The sequence below is a fragment of the Heteronotia binoei genome, chromosome 10 (genome assembly GCF_032191835.1).
Source record: "Heteronotia binoei isolate CCM8104 ecotype False Entrance Well chromosome 10, APGP_CSIRO_Hbin_v1, whole genome shotgun sequence".
In the NCBI taxonomy this organism is placed as follows: Eukaryota; Metazoa; Chordata; class Lepidosauria; order Squamata; family Gekkonidae; genus Heteronotia; species Heteronotia binoei.
In genome coordinates, this window is record NC_083232.1 from 97931426 (window position 1) to 97951720 (window position 20295).

The 20295-nt window shown below is 52.6% G+C and overlaps 1 protein-coding gene across 3 annotated transcripts in view; it reads left to right on the forward strand.

The window, feature by feature from the left end:
- Positions 1-20295, forward strand: part of MOCOS (molybdenum cofactor sulfurase) — a 194374-nt gene that overhangs the window by 99653 nt on the left and 74426 nt on the right. For all 3 annotated transcript variants that reach the window (XM_060247821.1, XM_060247822.1, XM_060247823.1), the window contains exon 6: positions 10440-10639. In XM_060247821.1, coding sequence (XP_060103804.1) covers positions 10440-10639 — 200 coding nt within the window. The remainder of the gene's footprint in view (positions 1-10439; positions 10640-20295) is intronic.

A 20295-nucleotide genomic window follows, 5' to 3' on the forward strand; every position in this document is an offset into this window, starting at 1 on the left:
CACAGAAGTACTTTTTTTTCTTGTATAAAAATAATTTAAGAACATGGCAACATAACAACATAAGAGAAGCCATGTTGGATCAGGCCAATGGCCCATCCAGTCCAACACTCTGTGTCACACAGTGGCCAAAAAATTTATATATATATATACATACATACATATATATACACACTGTGGCTAATAGCCACTGATGGACCTCTGCTCCATATTTTTATCTAATCCCCTCTTGAAGCTGGCTATGCTTGTAGCTGCTACCACCTCCTGGGGCAGTGAATTCCACATGTTAATCACCCTTTGGGTGAAGAAGTACTTCCTTTTATCCGTTCTAACCCGACTGCTCAGCAATTTCATCGAATGCCCACGAGTTCTTGTATTGTGAGAAAGGGAGAAAAGTACTTCTTTCTCTTTCTCCATCCCATGCATTATCTTGTAAACCTCTATCATGTCACCCCGCAGTCGACATTTCTCCAAGCTAAAGAGCCCCAAGCGTTTAACCATAGGGAAAGTGTTCCAAACCTTTAATCATTCTAGTTGCCCTTTTCTGGACTTTTTCCAATGCTATAATATCCTTTTTGAGGTGCGGTGACCAGAATTGCACATAGTATTCCAAATGAGACTGCACCATCGATTTATACAGGGGTATTATGATACTGGCTGATTTGTTTTCAGTTCCCTTCCTAATAATTCCCAGCATGGCGTTGGCCTTTTTTTATTGCAATCGCACACTTTCAGTGAGTTATCTACCACGACCCCAAGATTTCCTGATGTAGTACCTGCAGTGAAAGGACAAAGTGTATTTGTGGAGGGAGTCCTTTCCCACATAGAAGTTTGCAGCAGGTGTCTCTAATGTGATGTCTTTGGGCACTGTGGCACCAGCTGATACCTTCCCTTCTGCCCACCGAGTGTTTCTTAGAAAGTGGGCAGCACTAAATGGGAATTTCCCCCAGCAAGGCTGCTGATCTGTCCCTGGAGATTTGATTGGCCGTACAGATTTTTTTTTTTATATACAGATTTTTTAAAAGACATTGCTTTGGCGGCAGCGGCCACAAAAGTACAAGAATCTGCACTGTGTGACAGAAAGTCAAATCAAATCAAATCAAATTTTATTCTTATATCCCGCCCTCCCCCGCCAGAAGGTAAGATGTGGCAGACATTTTGAGGCTCCTGGGGTAGCCATTTTGTGGCTTTGACCACCATTCTGTGTCAGAGTTCCAAAGGTGTCTGCAGGATCCATAAGGTGGAGGACCTTTGGTTTATAGGTTTCCCAAGCAGTGTATTACCTTCCCCTTCGCTTTCTAGAGGTCTGCTGAAAGATCGATCAGCAGAGTAGTTAAGGAAGAGGAGAGGGGCAGCCACACTTCCAGTGAAGTGAATGGTAGGGATGGGCATGAACTGGCTCACGAGCCAAAATTTGGGCCAAACTTGGGCTAGTTCAGAGCTTGGGAGCTGGTGTATGGAGAAGGCACATTCCCCAAACGTTTACTAGACTTTGGCCAATTCAGTCTGGATCTTCAAGGCCAGCCATTTAACTTTTAAGTCGCCCTGAGCCACTTGTGGGAAGGGCGGGATACAAATCATGAATAAATAAATAAATAATAAAATAAATGTTGCTCCTACCTGTTTCAAAGCAACGAGGAAAAAAACAAAGGGTGAAATTTGGCTTTACTCTCTGCCAATTCAAAAGGGGGAGGGGACTGAAGGTTTAAATGATGCCCCTTCCCTAGAGATCCCTGCCCCCTTTCTCCCGGCCATTGTCAAGTCGGCTGAATTCAATAACGAGTCTCTTGATAAAGTAGCAAGTTTATTGTAATCAGAACTGTGGACCATGGCAGAGATTGAAGGACTGAAACACATATGCACTAATCCAGTATTTAAAGTATGAATCTAAAGGATTCCTACGGGGGGCAATCTATGCAACACATCTTCACACTAGGATGCTACTTCTTTCGTTCCCAGACCGAAGTCTTGACACCCCATACTCCCCACAGAGAACAAGGCTGGGAAGGCGCCACTATCTTGTTCACAGGTTAGCATTTCAAAGCAGGTTACACAACAAAGGCATTTCTAGAGAGGGGGCAGGAGAGTGAGCTAGCAGCCCCCGGTGTACACTGTAAAGTACCCAGACTCCTTCACTTCAGAACCAACCTTAATACAGATATTGAGTAACCCATAGCAGACTTGACATACTGCCCCCCCTAGGATCCCCCTCCTGCCGGGCGGCCTTGCAAGGAGGGCGAGTCACATTTATGGCTCCGGAACTCGGGCCCCGAGAGGCTCCGGCACTCCCCCTTCGAGGGGAGGGTTGGTGAATCTTGTGAATGCCATTTGGACGGCCCCGGAGATCTGCGCAGTAGGCTGCAATGAAAAACAGGGTGGACTTTACCAAGAGCAGGGGGGAGGTCTAACTCTACTGTCACCGGGTTGATTACCCGCTTGATTTTGAATGGCCCTAAGAACTTAAAAGCCAATTTCCTAGACGGTTGTGCCAGAGGCAGGTTTTTTGTTGACAGGTACACGGAGTCCCCCACCTGCAAGTCCCAGACTGGCACATGGCTTTTATCGTACTGTTTCTTATACGCCTCCTTGGCCAGCTTCAGGTTTTCTTGAATGGCTGGCCAACATTGGCTGGGACCTTGCCACCATTGCTCGAAACTTGAGCCCGTCAATCCCTCCCCCCCTGGCAGCATGGGAATCGGCTTTCCCTCATACCCGAACACTGTTGCAAAGGGAGATGCTTTTGTGGAACTGTGAGCGCTGTTGTTGTAAGCGTATTCAGCGAAGGGGAGGAGGTCCACCCAGTCCGACTGGCGTAGGCTCACAAAGCACCGTAGGTACTGCTCTAGCACCCCGTTCACTCTCTCAGTCTGTCCGTCCGTCTGGGGGTGATAGGCAGAACTTAGCCCCTGTTCCATCCCTAGTAACTTACAAAACTCCCGCCAGAAGGTGGCAACGAACTGAGGCCCCCTGTCACTTATGACCTTGTCAGGGATGGAGTGATGTTTGGCCACGTGGTCGAAAAATAAAGTCGCTAGTTTCTTGGCCGTGGGTAATTGGCTGCAGGGGATGAAGTGGGCTTGTTTTGAAAACGTGTCCACCACCACCAGTATGACTGTTTTCCCCCGGGAGGGGGGTAGCTCGACTATGAAGTCCATGGACACCATGGCCCATGGCCGTTTTGCTGTTTCCAGAGGCTGTAGGAGTCCCGGGGGTTTCCCCCCCCCTCCTTTTTGCCATCACACACACCGGGCAACCAGCTACAAAGTCCGACACATCCTTCTTTAGGGACGGCCACCAGAACTGCCGGTGCACCAAGTGCAAGGTTTTTACATAGCCGAAGCGCCCAGCTAATTTGGAGCAGTGACATAGTTGGAGAATTTCTTTCCTTAATATTTCCGGGATGTACAGTTTCTCCCCCTTGTACCAAAGAGCGTCTTTTCTTTTCTGCAACCCCTCCGGCCGCCCACCTCCCTCCCGTTCGGCCTCTAGGGTGATTCGTTCTTTGCTTAGCCCGCTCAATTCCTTTTTCCTCTGCGAGCGGGTAGTGACCATAGCCGCCACTTGTGTGGGGGGGATCAGGGAATCTACCACTTCCTCTCTCTGGCTCTCATGCTGTGGGAGCCTGGACAGGGCGTCTGCTAGGAAATTGCGGGTCCCCGGGATGTGTTTCAGGGTGAAGTCGAATCTGGAGAAGAAGCCCGCCCACCTGATTTGCTTTTCACTCAATTTTCTTTTCCCTGTTAGTGCCTCTAGATTTTTGTGGTCCGTCCATATCTCAAAGGGCACCCTGGCTCCCTCCAACAAGGACCTCCAAGTTTTCAGTGCAAACATGACAGCGAAAGCCTCTTTGTCCCACACTGACCAGTTCCTCTGCTCCTCCGAGAACTTTCGCGAAATGTAAGCGCAGGGTCTCAGCTTCCCCTCCTCATCCCTCTGCATGAGAATGGCTCCTACGGCGACGTCGGAGGCGTCGCATTGGACCACAAACCCCTTCCGCTCATCTGGGTGGCTTAAGACCGGCTCGCTTGTGAACAGTTGTTTAAGCCGGTCGAAAGCCGCCTGACAAGTCGGTGTCCAATTCAGCCTGGCCCCTGGTCGCTTTGCCTCCTCCCCCTTCCCCTTCGTCTTCAGGAGGTCTGTTAGGGGCAGAGCGATCTGGGCGAACCCCTCAATGAATGTCCTATAGAAATTGGAGAATCCGAGGAAACTTTGGAGCTGTCTACGTGTCCTCGGGGGGGCCCACTCTAGAACTGCCTGAACTTTGGCTGGATCCATGGCCAGCCCGTCCCCAGACACCCGGAAGCCCAAATAGTCTAGTTCCGTGCGGTGGAACTCGCATTTAGACAGCTTGGCGTAGAGCTGGTGCTTCAGCAGGGTGGCCAGCACTTCCCTCACTAGTTTCACATGGGATTGTTCGTCTTGCGAATAAATAATGATGTCATCAAGGTACACCACCACCCCCTTGTACAGAAATTCCCGCAATACATCATTTATGAAATTCATGAACACCCCCGGTGCCCCTTGCAATCCAAACGGCATGACTAAATATTCAAATTGCCCCATCGGGGTGTTGAACGCCGTTTTCCACTCATCCCCCTCCTTGATGCGCACTCGGAAGTACGCGTCCCGCAGGTCAAGCTTTGTGAAAATCTTCCCCCCCGCCACCGTGCTTAGCAAATCTTTGATGAGGGGGATGGGGTAGGCGTTTGACATGGAAATCGCGTTAATCCCACGAAAATCCGTGCAAAGCCTAAGACTGTGGTCCTTTTTCTTTCTAAACAACACGGGGGCCGCGTGGGGGGCCGTCGCGGGTCTGATGAACCCCCTTTTCAAGTTCAAGTCTAGGAATTTTCGCAGCTCCTTCTTCTCAGCCCACCCCATTTGGTAGAGCTTGGCCCTGGGAAGGCTTTCCCCGGGGATTAGTTCTATCGCACAGTCTGTGCTCCTGTGGGGGGGTAGCTGGTTGGCCTCCCGCTCACTAAATACCTCCATCAGGTTGCGGTAGGCGTCCGGGACATGGTGCACCTCTTCCACCAGGACGCACGCCCTCTCCCGAGCGGCTGGCGCTCGTGGCCCCCATGCTGCCTGCCAAAGGTGCTGGTTGCAACTTGGGTCGGGAAATCTGATGGTCTGGGCTCTCCAGCGGATGAGGGGCTCGTGCTTTTCCAACCACCCCACTCCCAGGACCACGGGGTAGCCGCAGGCGGGCGCGATCACAAACGTCTCTGAGTCCCAGTGATCCTCAATCCCCAGGGGGCACGGCTCAGTCTCTTGCGTGCAGGGTTCCCCCCCCATTACTGACTCATCCATCTGTTCAAAGTGCATGGGGTGGGGCAGTTGTAAGCGTTTCAATCCCAGAGCCTCCACCACCTTGGGGGAAATCAGCTCTCTATTACAGCCCGAGTCTATGAGGGCCCGGATCTGTAGGAACCTTTTTAGCTTTGGGTTCAACAATTTGACCACTATAAAGTACAACCTTCCCGTGGGTCTCACCGTGAGCGGTGCCTCCTCTCGGTCGACCTGCTGGTTGGCACCGTTCAAAGCAGGTCGGCGTCGTTTCCCGCCGGCTCCTCTTCCCACGCCAGCTCGGCCAGCTCCTCTGACAGACGCACCTCCTCCTCTTGTAGGTCGTCTTGCACCAGGAGCGCGCTGCTCTTCGCCGCGTCCTTAGGGCGGCCGGTGGTTTTCTTGGGGCCGGGGGTGCCCGGGCGGGTGGCTCCTTGCGGTGGGGCGGCCCCGGTGGCTGATTGGGGGCAGCCGGAGGCTAGATGGTTGGGGTCCCCACACCGAAAACAACGTCGGGGCCCCCCCGGGGCAGCCACCGCCTGCTTCTTGACTTTAGGTGGCTCAGCCTTCCCGGGGCTTGCTTTCGGCGTTCCCCTGCCGGCGGCCAGTGCTTGGCGCAGCATCGCCACTCGTTTCAGGTTGGTCTCCACCTCCCCCGCCAGCTGAATCCACCCCACCAGGGTACCGGGGCGGGCTTGCGTGAGCGCTCTATCCAGGATGCTCGGGTTCAGCCCATTGGTGAAGTGCTCGATCTTCATCACCTCGTTCCAGTTCCGAGCCCGGGCGGCGTTGGCCTGGAAGTCGGCCGCGTACTCCCGGATGGATCGGGCCCCTTGCTTCATGTTCCGCAGCGCCGCCAGCGCTCGGGTTTCTTGCAGGGGGTCCTCGTACTGGGTCAGCAGGGCCTGCACGAAAGTGTTTACGAAGTGGAGGACCGGGCTGTTGGTTTCGCATAGGCTCACATACCACTTCTTCGCTGCGCCCCGTAGCTTCGACCCGAGGTAGTCCACGCGGCTCATCTCATCGGGGAATGAGTCCCCCCAGTAGTGCATGTAGCTGTTTGCTTGGATCGCGAAGTAGTTCACTTCCTCCGGGTCCCCGTCGAACGTGGCGTCCAGCTCCCGGCCCCCCCCCCCAGGTCTCTTTGTCTGACCGGGGCAGGGGGGGCGCCGCTGGGGCTTGCGGGGCCGCTCCGGGTGGAGGAGCGGCGGGGCCCTGTCGAGCCGGGGGTCCCCGCGGACCCGCCGGGGCTGGCTGTTGCTGGCGAGCCCCGGTCACCCCCAGCGCTCTGCCCAGCTGCGCGGTCAGGGTCTGCATCTGGTCCTTTAGGTCTCTCACCGCCCCGTCGATCTCCCTGCGGACCATCGCGCGAAACGTCTCGTACTCCTCATCGGTCTGGTCCTTGGGGCTCGCCCCTCCGTCTTCCGCTCCGCACTCGGCCCCTTCGCTTCCACTCTCGAGGTCCTGCGCCCCCGCGGCGCTGGCGCCTTCGCTCGCCTCGCCCGGGTGGACGGCGGCGGCCTCGGCCAGTTGGACCCGCTTGGTGTGGCGGGTCATGATCGCCTCCCGACGGACCGGGGCTTGATCCATCAGCGTAGTGGAGGTTCTTGGCTGGTATTGCCGTGGGGTCGCCACCAGCTGAAACTGTGGAGGGGAGGCCGCGGTCCTTCTGGCAGTATGGATGTGCCAGGGTGTCTCGGCCCCCTCCACTCTGGTTGGGAATCCTCCATTCTCCGGAGACTGTTCGGACATCGCCTTTTCAGTTGCCGGAAAGGTTGAACTCCAAGATAGGGAGTCCTTCAAAATGTCAAGTCGGCTGAATTCAATAACGAGTCTCTTGATAAAGTAGCAAGTTTATTGTAATCAGAACTGTGGACCATGGCAGAGATTGAAGGACTGAAACACATATGCACTAATCCAGTATTTAAAGTATGAATCTAAAGGATTCCTACGGGGGGCAATCTATGCAACACATCTTCACACTAGGATGCTACTTCTTTCGTTCCCAGACCGAAGTCTTGACACCCCATACTCCCCACAGAGAACAAGGCTGGGAAGGCGCCACTATCTTGTTCACAGGTTAGCATTTCAAAGCAGGTTACACAACAAAGGCATTTCTAGAGAGGGGGCAGGAGAGTGAGCTAGCAGCCCCCGGTGTACACTGTAAAGTACCCAGACTCCTTCACTTCAGAACCAACCTTAATACAGATATTGAGTAACCCATAGCAGACTTGACAGCCATGGCTTACCATGGCTGGGAAAGGTTGAAGGGAAGTCCCTTCAAGGGCAATCCCCACCAGACTTGTTTGCTTTGTTTGGGGTCTATTTGGTTCAGGGTTCGATTCAGGGCCACCTCGAGCTGCCTTTTTTAGGTTGGTGCCCATCCCTACTAAGTGGACATTTAAGATTTCCATTTGTAAGGCATTTTAAGAGGTGTATTGTTATTCCCAAGTGTTGGGTTTGGAAAATAATATACATAAAAGGAAATAAAGATCTTTAAGAAGTACCCAATAATTTCCAGGCTGGGGGTTCTCATGGAAAAGGGGACATGAAGCATGAGAACAGGTGGGTGAATTGTAGCAGCATCATTTAAGCCGCTTACCTGGTGGCACTGCAGGCTGCGGGTTTCCAGTTGAGGGAGAGGGGATGATGAAAACGAATGTGTTTTCTCCATTTGAATCAATATCAGATTTGCACAGAAAAGGTTTAAAACTTTGGCCTCTCTGCGTTTGTTGTTATAAATTATGCTCCTCTTATACACTTGAACGCCCACTGTAAAGGATAGATTCTATATGGCGCAGTTAAGCCAGGGGAGATTTTGTCATGTTCCAAAAGAGATTCAAATTCAGAAGATTCATCTGGAGCCCGACCTTTCGTGTACACGCAGGGAGGACAGTTCTGCTGTGGGAGTTGTGTCACGGAAACCTGCTCTGGCTTTCCCCCTCTTTCACCCAATGACCATTGCAATGTTTTGTTGTAGGGTATGATGCCCCAGTAGTGGCGTTTTGCTGAATGATGATATGAACTATGTATTTTAATAGAAACACTGTTGATGCTCCAGGGCAAGTGAGGCAGGATGCTGAGCTAGATTGACCATTGGTCTGACCCAGCAGTGGTCTTCTTATATAGTTATTGGAAGTTAATTACTTGGCGCTGTCTCTTCGCCTCACATTTCACATGGGGACTATAGAGAGTCAGAGAGAGATTCATCCTTTCCTTCTTTCTGCTCTGATGCTATCTTCTGCCCACCTTTTCTCTCACACTCTTTTCACCATTTTGCTACCGTGAGAGCAGAACGTGCTTCTTTCATCTCCATCCATCCTAGCTAGTTAGACTGGGTACATACTTATATCACAAAGCTCTCCCCTGTCACGTGCCTTGCCGTGTTTAATGGGTTAATACTCATATTGCTATGCTTCTTTGCTTTTGCTTCTGCTTTGCTATCTGTTGTGTCAAGTTACCAAGATTCTTTCCGCTGGCCTAGGAGGTTACCAAGGGGCCCCCAAGGTCAGACTGCTGATTAAGAAGCACCTGCAAGAAGAGGGGACTGGACAACTGGGGAGGGGTTGCAAATGCCCGCGCTTTGCTTCCCGCTTTTGCTTGAAAATGTAACTGTTAATCCAATCCTATACATAGGGGACCCAGGGGTTAGCCTGCCAGTCATTGCAAAACTCGCTTTGCCTCCAGAACTGTCAGTGAATAATAAACTGCCGTTTATGAAGTCGACTGTTTGTCTTTCCTGAACTGCTGGGGTCTTGACATCCCCCCCCCCTTCCTTTGCCTTCTCCTTCTTTCTCTTTGCCACTCTTCGTCCCTGTCTTTCAGTGCTTGTGATGTGGGGTCCCTTCCATCTGAGAAGGCAGGTTCCAGACTGCAAGAGTGGAAAGAGAAGGCAAAAGAGTTGTTGCCGGAATTGCAGCATCCTGTGCGCTAACCCTTAGGTAGCCTGCCAAGTCTTGATCCTGAAGGCTGTGATCCTGCGCACATGCAATCGGAAGTAACTGCATTTCTGTGCATTTCTTTCTTCTTATCCCGGCCTTGCCTTTTCCTCCTCTATCATGCCTTCTGTGTTGTTTTCCCCAAACAGACAAATTTGAAACAAAAAAGAACTTTATGGCTGCAGTCACACACACACTGTGTGGACTGGCAAAGTGCATGGAAAGTGGATTGAAAGTGCATTATTTAGTGTGTGTGACCACAGCCTAGGAGTTGATTCATCCTTTCTGGCTTATGCTGATTTGGAAACTTTCGCTGATATCGAATAAACGTTTTCTTTAAAACATTTATCTCCCCCCCAAGCCTCACACACACTGTCATATGTATTGATTTGTATTATCAAAGATTTCAGGTTTTCACGGCTGGTAACATCATTAGGGTTTGTAGAATCTTTCGGGATCAAGTGCCGTGTTCTACTGGAGAAAGTTTTCCTTCCAGACATTTCGTTCTCAGCTGCGGAGAACATCCTCAGTGGCATTGCAGCCGGAGCAGGCGCTCAGACCTTCTATACAAACCCTAATGATTTGTATTTGTTCCAAAGTTCCTTGCCAAGCTCGAGAAGGCGGGGGATAGCTTTGACAGTGTATGGGAAGCAGTGGGGACAGAGGGAGAGCGAATAGAAGGATTGTGAATAGGAATAAAAGAAGGCAGAAAGCAAAGAGAGCAACAGATAGGGAAGAGATTGTGAAAGGTAAGAGACTGCAAAACCTATCAAAAGTGAACAAGAGGCAGGAGAAGAATTCAGGGAGTGAAAGGCACAATCATGGAAGGAATCTCTATCTGTTTGTGACATTTTTAAAAAAAGTAAAAATGCTCACCATCAGGTACCTAATACTATGTGACTGTGATGTCATGTGACTCAGGTGTCAAATACCTGCCACTGAGGAATCCCATGCTGCCACCTAGGGGCTAAGCGTGGACTCCTGCTCTGGGAAAGTTAAGGGCTGCTCTAGTTATACATCTGCGTTTGAGCTTCTCTGCTCCTTCCTGGTGAACAGCTGCTGAAACATTTTCTGAAAGAGCAATTAAAACAAAAAAAAAGGATGAAAAGTGATTTGATTTCAGGGAAATGCTTTCATGGCCCACTGGCATTGCTTTAAAAGGAACAGTTCAGAACAAAGACAAGAAGTTGATTGTTGGATTTTTTTCCCCTTCTGTAGGTGGAATGGAGAACATAAAACAGCACACGTTTGCCTTAGCTCACTACACTTACACGGTCCTCTCCGCACTTAAGTATGCCAACGGGGCACCAGTAGTGCTCATTTACAGTGATACAGACTTCAGCAGCGCAGACACCCAAGGTCCAATAATTAATTTTAATGTATTGGATGAAAATGGAGAAATAGTTGGTTATTCACAGGTAAACTTTAATAATTCACTGTTTTGTCTTCTCATGGCTTGACCTTCTTCTTGCTAAATGGCTGTTCATGATAATCTATTTATTTTTTTTAAGAAACAGAGATTTCGGAAGGTTCCACTCCTTTTCATTCACACCAAAACTGTATTTTTGCCACTGTTTATTATCTAAGTCAGATAGGGTTGTGGGGAACAGAGGAGGACTTAGCTGGAGTAGGAGAGAGGCCCAGTCAGCATTGCAGTTGATGTGGCTGTGTCACTTCCCATGTGACCCAGAAGTGATGTCAGCATGCTGTGATGTCAGGACAGTGCCCTGTTACTTGGGCAAAAACTCTACAGTAAATTTGGCTTCTTTTGTAGATTTTATCCCAGAATGGAGGTGGGGCAGGAGGAGATGATGGTCACTGTAGATTCTCAAAGCTCATCATGGTTTCCATCCTTTTGAACTCTACTGTGCATGTCTAAGCAAATCCCACATAATGGATTGGATCCAGGCAGCTTTTCTGCTGGTGAAAAATGAAGGGGGTGTCCTCTTTGGTAACCAAATAAGGAAATGGTGAGAATCATGGAACTCAGGATGTGAGACAGCAGCTGCAGCAGGGTGGAGAATTGCTGGATATTGAGTCAAAAAGCTGGCTGGATCCACCCGTGTTTATTTGTTTCGTGTGCACACGATTTTCTCTCCTGTACTTTATCACCGCAACAATTCTGTGAGGAAGGTTAGGCAGAGAGAGAGAGAAGGCGACTGTACCTAGGTCATCCAGTAGCTTTCATGGTGGGGATTGGAACCCACATCTCTCTCGCCCTACTCTGACACTGCCACTGCATTGGCTTGCAGATATGTTGAGTTATATTCTCAGCATCACATGCAAGAAGAAGCCTTTGATATACATGTGACCAGGCCCCGGATTCAGTGGGAGCTCACAGGAGCACAGCAGCTCCTGAACCTTTCTGACAGTGCCACCTCCTCTTCCCCACTTTGTCCATTGAATAGTAGGTGCAGCTGCATAACAATCCCTGGATGAGCTCCACCACCTTTTTTTCTACAAAACGACCCCTGCCTGTGACTTTTTCAAAGACATCAACTGTCAGAGTTTTGGGGAAATCATAGAGTTGGAAGGGACCTTCCAGAGTCATCTAGTCCAATCCCTGCACAATGCAGGAAACTCACAAATACCGCCCCCCACACCCGTGACACCTGCTCCGTGAAAGGGCAGATGTCCAGAAGATGACCCCCCCCCCCCAAAAAAAAAAGAAAAGAAAAGAAAAACCTTCCAGCATCCCTGGCCAAACTGGCCAGGAGAAAATGTGCTGCCTGACCCTAAAGGGAAGAACAACATTCCCTAAGCATGCAAGTGTTATTTGCAGTTAGGGTTACCAGCCCTGAGATTTGGGAGGCGGAGCTGGGGAAGGAGGGGTTTGGGGAGGGGCGGGACCTCAGTGGGGAACAATGCCATAGAGTCCAGCCTCCAGAGTAGCCATTTTGGTCTCTTTCTCCTGGAGGTGTTCTAATTCCAGGAGACCTTCAGGCTCCACCTGCCAGCTGACAACCCTGTTTGTTAGTCCGGGAAAGTTCCATAGATGCTGCTTACACTGAGGGAGGGGAAATGAGAATAGTGTGTGTCTCTCTAACTATATTATCTTCTATGAAGAAATTCAGGCTGGATGAGGGTCTGTCATGTAATCCCCCCCCTCCAGTCCTCTTTCTTTCTCCATAAGGCTTAGTCACACTGAGCCATATTGCTTGCCAGCCCCCAAATCGAAGGCTGAGGAAGAGATGGCCTGAGGAATAATGCAGCTAGCTGCTGTAAAGAGGGAGTTGGGCGGGGGGGTAGAGATCTTGACTTGACATGGGGCATGCCATGTTGTTTTATTTATTCAAAACATTTCTACACCTCTTTCAAAACTCTTCCAAAAATATTCAGAACATTTCTATACCTCATTTAAAGCCACATTAAAAACGTAAAAACATATAAGAAGCCATGTTGTATCAGGCCAGTGGCCCATCCAGTCCAACACTCTGTGTCACACAGTGGTCAAAACACAGGTGCCATCAAGAGGTCCCACCAGCAAGGCCAGAACTCCAGAAGCCCTCCCACTGTTGTCCCCCGAGAACCAAGAACGAGAGCATCACTGCCGCAGACATAAGAACACAAAAGAAGCCATGTTGGATCAGGCCAGTGGCCCGTCCAGTTCAATACTCTGTGTCACACAGTGGCCAAAGCCCAGATGATATCAGGAGGTCCACCAGCAAGGCTAGAACTTCAGAAGCCCTCCCACTGTTGCCCGCCCCCCAGCACCAAGAATGAGAGCATCACTGCCCCAGACATAACACAAAAGTAGCTATGTTGGATCAGGCCAGTGGCCCATCCAGCCCAACACCCTGTGTCAAACAATGGCCAAAACCCTCCCACTTTGCCCCCTCCACTGTTGCCCCCCCAGCACCAGGAATGAGAGCATCACTGCCCCAGTCATAAGAACACAAAAGAAGCCATGTTGGATCAGGCCAATAGCCCATCCAGTCCAACACTCTGTGTCACACAATGGCCAAAACCAATGGCCATCAGGAAGTCCACCATGTCACGGCTGGGGCCGGGTCAGGCAAAGTCCAGAGGCAGTCCGAGGTCTGTAGCCAGTAAGCAGGAGGGTCCGAGGCGCCAAATCCGAATCACTGTAGAAGTATCGCAGGTCTGAGGTCCAGAAGCCGAGGTCAGGGAGTCCAGAAGTCCAAAGCCAAAGTCAGGGAGTCAGGAACCAAAGTCAAGCCGGAGTGGATGCTAGAATGTCAGGGAGATGACTAGTTGCTTCCACAAAGCTTCCTCCCAAAGCCCACAGCTATATAGCCCTCTGCTGGCTGTTGCCCGTTTGGGCTAATTGCTGGCTCAGGGAGGCAGCCAGGATCCTGTTACCACTCAAGCATCCTTGCTCTTAGAAGGGCCAGAATCCTCTCAGAACTCAGGGCTCAGGGAGCGTCTTGCTTGTGAGCGTGCCGCCCTCCTCCGATCCCTGAGGTCCTGCCGGAGGCGGTCACGCACACGAGCCACCCGAGAGGGCGAGGCAGGGGGGCTGGGATCTTCTCCAGCAGGAGGCAGGGGCACTGGTGCAGGTGGCAGGGGCACAGTTTCCTCATCAGACTCAACTTCCTCTGAAGGGTCCCCAGCACCCATGACACTATCCCCCCCCCCAGGGCCCCCCTCCGTCGAGGGACCTGGAAGGTCGGGGTGGTCGTTGTGGAACTGGTGCACCAAGTCCGGGGCATGAAGATTGTCCTCGGGCTCCCAAGACCGGTCGTCTGGGCCGTATCCCTCCCAGTCCACCAGGTACTGGAGGCCTCCACGATGGTACCGGGAGTCCAGGATCTGGCGCACCTCATATTCTTCCTCGTCATCCACCAACACTGGTGGTGGCGGCGGTGGGGAAGGAGTCCGAGCTGGGTCAGGGGGTGCAGCCGGAACAAGGAGGGAGCGATGAAACACGGGGTGAATGCGGAGGTGGGGTGGCAACTGGAGCCTGAAGGCGACGGGGTTTATTTGTTCAACGACGGGGTAGGGTCCAATGAACCGTGCATCCAGCTTGTGAGACCGACCAGGCCGGCGCAGGTAGCGAGTTGAGAGCCACACCTGATCCCCCGGCTGCACTGGAGGGCCTTCTTGCCTCTTTCGGTCCGCAGCCCGTTTATATGCCTCCTTGGCTTGCTGTAGCTGCTCTCGGAGCAAGTCTTGGCTGGCACGGAGTTCTTGCAGGTAGGCATCGACAGCGGGGACATTCGTGGGTGGTAGGATCGCTGGGAAGAACCGAGGGTGGTACCCGTAGGTTGCAGCAAACGGGGTCATTTGGGTGGATGAATGGACCGCGTTGTTGTATGCAAACTCCGCTAGGGGCAATAGAGTGGTCCAGTCATCCTGCTGGTAACAGGTGTAACAGCGGAGATATTGCTCTAGCGTGGCATTGGTGCGCTCTGTCTGGCCATCTGTCTGTGGGTGGTAGGCCGAGGACAGGTGCACTCGAGTACCCAGGCTGGAATGGAGGGCTTGCCAGAACCGAGAGGAGAACTGAGGGCCCCGATCGGAGATCAGATGGGCTGGGAGTCCATGCAGACGAAAGATGTGTTGCAGGTAAAGCTGGGCCGTCTCCTGAGCTGTGGGGAGTTTCGGGCACGGAACAAAGTGGGCCATCTTGGTAAATAGGTCGACGACCACCCAGATACAAGTCTGACCCTTGGAGCGTGGAAGTTCCGTGATGAAGTCCATCGAGATGGTATCCCAGGGTCCTGAAGATGTGGGCAAGGGCTGCAGCAACCCTGAGGGTTTGGCTGGGATGTCTTTGGCCCGTCGGCAGACGTCACAGGAGCTGACATAGCGGGCAACATCAGCGCGAACTCGTGGCCACCAGAATTCCCTTGTCAGCAAGTGGGTGGTCTTATGCTGTCCAAAGTGCCCGGCGGGTAACGAGTCGTGGGTCAGGCGTAGCACTTCTGCCCGCAAGGGCCCGGGCGGCACATAGAGGCGTTCGCGGTGTAGCAAGAGGCCGCCTCGAGTCGTGAACTCCCCTGTTGGGTCATCTTGGAGAGCCTGGAGGTGTTGCTGGACCCAGGGATCATTGGCCTGGCTAGCCCGAATGTCCTCCACGAGTGCTGGTGAAGTGGAGGTGGCTGCAAATACTGAGGGCGGCAGGATTGGAGCAGCGGGCGCGGTCTCAGTTGAGGCAGGGGCGTATTCCGGTTTCCGGGAGAGCGCGTCTGCTTTCCGGTTCTGGGTATGGGGGATGTAGGAGATCCGGAAGTCAAAGCGAGAGAAGAATAGGGACCACCGGATCTGGCGCTGGTTGAGACGGCGGGTGGTCTGGAGGTGTTCCAAGTTCCGGTGATCGGTGAGCACTTGAACAGGGTGGCGAGCCCCTTCGAGGTAATGCCGCCAAACCTCAAACGCCGCCTTGATCGCGAGCAACTCCCTCTCCCAGATGGTATAGTTCCTCTCTGCAGCAGTGAGCTGCCGCGAGTAATAGGCGCAGGGCTGTAGTGGCTGGGACGGCTCCTCGCGCTGGGACAGCACTGCTCCCAGGGCCACGTTGGAGGCATCAGCTTCCACCGTAAAGGGAAGCTGGGGGTCGGGGTATCTCAGGAGTGGCCCGGTGGCAAAGCGAGTCTTCAGGGTGGAGAAGGCGTTATCGGCCTCTGGGGACCAGTGGAAGGGTTCTTTGGGGCGGAGTAGTTGAGTCAGGGGTGTGGTCAGGGATGCGTAGGCCGGGATGAATTGCCGATAGTAGTTGGCAAAACCGAGGAACCGCTGCAGGTCTTTGCGATTCTGAGGAGCCTGCCAGGTCAGGACCGCTTCTACTTTTTTCGGGTCCATGAGGATCCCCTGCGGTGACACGATGTGCCCAAGGAACTCGACAGAGCGCAGGTCGAAGTCGCACTTCTCCAGCTTGGCGTAGAGACCATGGGCTCGTAGGCGCTGCAGGACCTGGCGGACGTGCTCGGCGTGCTGGGCAGGATTGCGGGAGTAAATTAGGATGTCATCCAGGTATATGATCGCGAAGCGGTCAAGCAGGTCCCGGAATATGTCATTCATGAACCTCTGGAAGACAGCGGGGGCATTGGTCAGTCCGAAGGGCATTACCAGGTGCTCGTACTGCCCGTATCGGGTCCCAAACGCGGTCTTCCATTCGTCTCCGGGCCGTATGCGCACCAAATTGTACGCTCCACGGAGGTCCAGCTTGGTGTAGATTTGGGCCCCCTTTAGGCGATCCAAGAGTTCAGGGATCAGTGGTAGAGGGTACCGGTCGCGGATGGTGATCTTGTTCAGGGCCCGGTAGTCATTGCACAGCCGGAGCTCCCCACTTTTCTTCTTCACGAAGAGCACTGGAGCAGATAGGGGAGAGGTTGAGGGTCGGATGAATCCGCGTTTCAGGTTCTTGTCCAGGAAGTCTCGCAGAGCTGCCAACTCCGGCTCCGACATTGGGTACAGACGCCCCACCGGGAGTGGTGCCCCAGGTACCAAATCAATGGCACAGTCGTAGGGCCGGTGAGGGGGAAGCTGATCAGCTCCTGTCTCTTCAAAGACATCAGCAAAGTCCACATACTTCTGAGGGAGCTGAGGACCACCACTCGGGATGCCAGCTGCTAGAGTGGTGGGAGGAGTCAGATGGGGGCATGGGTCTCGGAAGCGTAGTTCCTGCTGGGCCCAGTCCACGATGGGGTTGTGCAGCTTCAGCCAGGAAAGGCCTAGAATCAGCGGGAAGCGAGGCATGCGGGCGACATCAAACCGCAGCTGTTCTTGGTGCTGCTGGACGTGGAAGGTGATGGGACAGGTCTCCTGGGTGACGGGGCCAGAACGGAGGAGGCGCCCGTCAATAGCCTCCACCAGCGACGGAATCCCTTTTGTCTGCACAGGGATCTGGTGCTGCTTCACAAAGGCGGCATCTATAAAACAGTGGGCCGCTCCCGAGTCCAGCATGGCATACACGAACAGCCAGCGTTCGTCAGGCAGACGGAGTTTGACTGGTAGCAGGAATGGCCCTGGGGTATCAGCCCGCTGTTCGGAGGACCCAGCTAGTCGCCCCAGGCTGGGGGGTCCACTTACGCCTGGGGCTGCCCTTTTGGCGGCGGTGGCAGCGAAGGTCCAGGTATCCGATGCTTAGCAGGGCAGCCAGAGGCATAGTGGCCTGCCGTGCCGCAGTAGAGGCACAGATTCTGCGTGCGGCGTCTGGTCTTTTCCTCTGGGGTCAGGCGGGGTCGAGCAGCTCCAAGCTGCATAGGCTCGTCCTTGGTGCTGGTACTAGCTGGGGACGGGCGAGGAGCCAGGTAGCACGGCGCAGGGAGCTGGCGCCCTCTGGTCTTGGCTTGGCGGCGACTTTCCAGGCGGCCATCGATGCGGAGGCAGAGGGTGATAAGTTCTTGGAGCGTGGGTGGCTGCTCCACCCTGGCCAGTTCATCCAGGACCTCCTCTGCCAACCCCTCAGTAAACTGGTCCATCTGGGCAGCCTCATTCCACGCCAAGTCCTGGGTCAGGAGCTTGAATTCAGTGGCATATTGAGCCACCGAGGAGTTGCCTTGTTTCAGTGCCCTGATCTTCCGGTTAGCTGTGGCTGCTTGGACTGGGTTTGAGAAAGCAGCAGACAGGTGGGCCTCAAACCCCTGGTAATCAGTCAGTAGGGGAGAGGGCGCGACCAGTAAGGGTGTGGCCCATTTGGCCGCCTGCCCCTTTAACAGACTGATGACGAAACACACCTTGGTTTTGTCATTGAGGAAGTCCCGTGCTCTCAGTTCAAAGTACAGCCGACACTGTGCTAGGAAGGCAGGAAATTCTTCCACGGCACCCCCAAATCTGTCAGGTGGGGGAACTGGGCACTTGGCTGGAGCACTGGCCGCAGGTTGTTGCTGCAAGTGCACTACTGCCTGTGTTAGCTGCTGTACCTGGGCTTGGAGCGCAGCCAGTAGTTCTGTGGTTTCACTTGCTTCAGCATCCATCCTGTGGAGTGGGTGTTTGTCGGTGGAAGCAATCTGTCACGGCTGGGGCCGGGTCAGGCAAAGTCCAGAGGCAGTCCGAGGTCTGTAGCCAGTAAGCAGGAGGGTCCGAGGCGCCAAATCCGAATCACTGTAGAAGTATCGCAGGTCTGAGGTCCAGAAGCCGAGGTCAGGGAGTCCAGAAGTCCAAAGCCAAAGTCAGGGAGTCAGGAACCAAAGTCAAGCCGGAGTGGATGCTAGAATGTCAGGGAGATGACTAGTTGCTTCCACAAAGCTTCCTCCCAAAGCCCACAGCTATATAGCCCTCTGCTGGCTGTTGCCCGTTTGGGCTAATTGCTGGCTCAGGGAGGCAGCCAGGATCCTGTTACCACTCAAGCATCCTTGCTCTTAGAAGGGCCAGAATCCTCTCAGAACTCAGGGCTCAGGGAGCGTCTTGCTTGTGAGCGTGCCGCCCTCCTCCGATCCCTGAGGTCCTGCCGGAGGCGGTCACGCACACGAGCCACCCGAGAGGGCGAGGCAGGGGGGCTGGGATCTTCTCCAGCAGGAGGCAGGGGCACTGGTGCAGGTGGCAGGGGCACAGTTTCCTCATCAGACTCAACTTCCTCTGAAGGGTCCCCAGCACCCATGACACACCAGCAGGTCCAGAACTCCAGGAGACCTCCCACTTTGCCTCCCCCCAGTACCAAGAATGAGAGCATCACTGCCCCAGACATAAGAACACAAAAGAAGCCATGTTGGATCAGGCCAATGGCCCATCCAGTCCAATACTGTGTGTGTCACACAGTGGCCAACGCACAGGTGCCATTAGGAGGTCCACCAGCAAGGCTAGAACTTCAGAAGCCCTCCCACTGTTGCCCCCCCCCCCCAGCACCAAGAATGAGAGCATCACTGCCCCGGACATAAGAACACAAAAGTAGCTATGTTGGATCAGGCCAGTGGCCCATCCAGCCCAACACCCTGTGTCACACAATGGCCAAAACCCTCCCACTTTGCCCCCCCCACTGTTGCCCCACCAGCACCAAGAATGAGAGCATCACTGCACCAGACATAAGAATACAAAAGAAGCCATGTTGGATCAGGCCAGTAGCCCATCCAGTCCAACACTCTGTGTCACATAAGAACATAAGAGAAGCCCTGTTGGATCAGGCCAGTGGCCCATCCAGTCCAACACTCTGTGTCACACAATGGCCAAAACCAATGGCCATCAGGAAGTCCAGCAGCAGGGCCAGAACTCCAGGAGCCCTCCCACTTTGCCTCCCCCAAGCACCATGAAGACAGAGCATCACTGTCCCAGACATAGGAACACAAAAGAAGTCATGTTGGACCAGGCCAGTGGCCCATCCAGTCCAACACTCTGTGTCACACAGTGGCCAAAACACAGGTGCCATCAAGCGGCCCACCAGTGGGACCTGACTTCCTAAAGCCCTCTCACTGTTACCCCCCCCCCGAAAGGTCCCCAGGGTGCCAGACATCAAAACATTAGAATGTTCCAACATTAAAACAATGTTTAAAACAATGTACATATAAAACAATTCAATAAAAACATATAGACATATAATATCAAATCCAGGAAGGAAGGCCAATAAGAAATATTTATTTATTTATTTATTTAGGATTTATATCCCGCCCTTCCCACGAGGTGGCTCAGGGCGGCTTACAACAGGGAGTCAAACATAAAATGAATAACATTTAGATGTATAAATATTTAAAACATTTAAAACCTTAAAACATTAAGCATCATAACAGAATATATAACAGAAGGCTGGAAAGCTACGTTAAGTTTCTCGTCAGTCAGGTGTAAGCTAGCCAGAAGAGGGTTGTCTTGCAGGCCCTGCGGAATTGAACAAGGTCCCGCAGGGCCCTCACCTCCTCCGGCAGCTGATTCCACCATGTAGGGGCCATAACAGAGAAAGCCCTATCCCTGGTGGAAATATCAGATTATGCTAAATAAAACAAAAAATCATTAGCTCTGATAGAAGACGACAATAATTTTTTTTAAAAATAATTCATATATTTTTTAAATAATAATTTAAAGTCCTTGGTCAAGGACAGTTGTGTTCCCAGAAATCACTTATTCAAAAAAATTAGAACATGGCCAATCCTTTAGAAAGTCTGTCTGATAGTCTTGGGCAGATTAATTGATAAAGCTGATTTTTTTCCCAAAAGTATGATGAAAAATTATTCTTTTGTTCTTT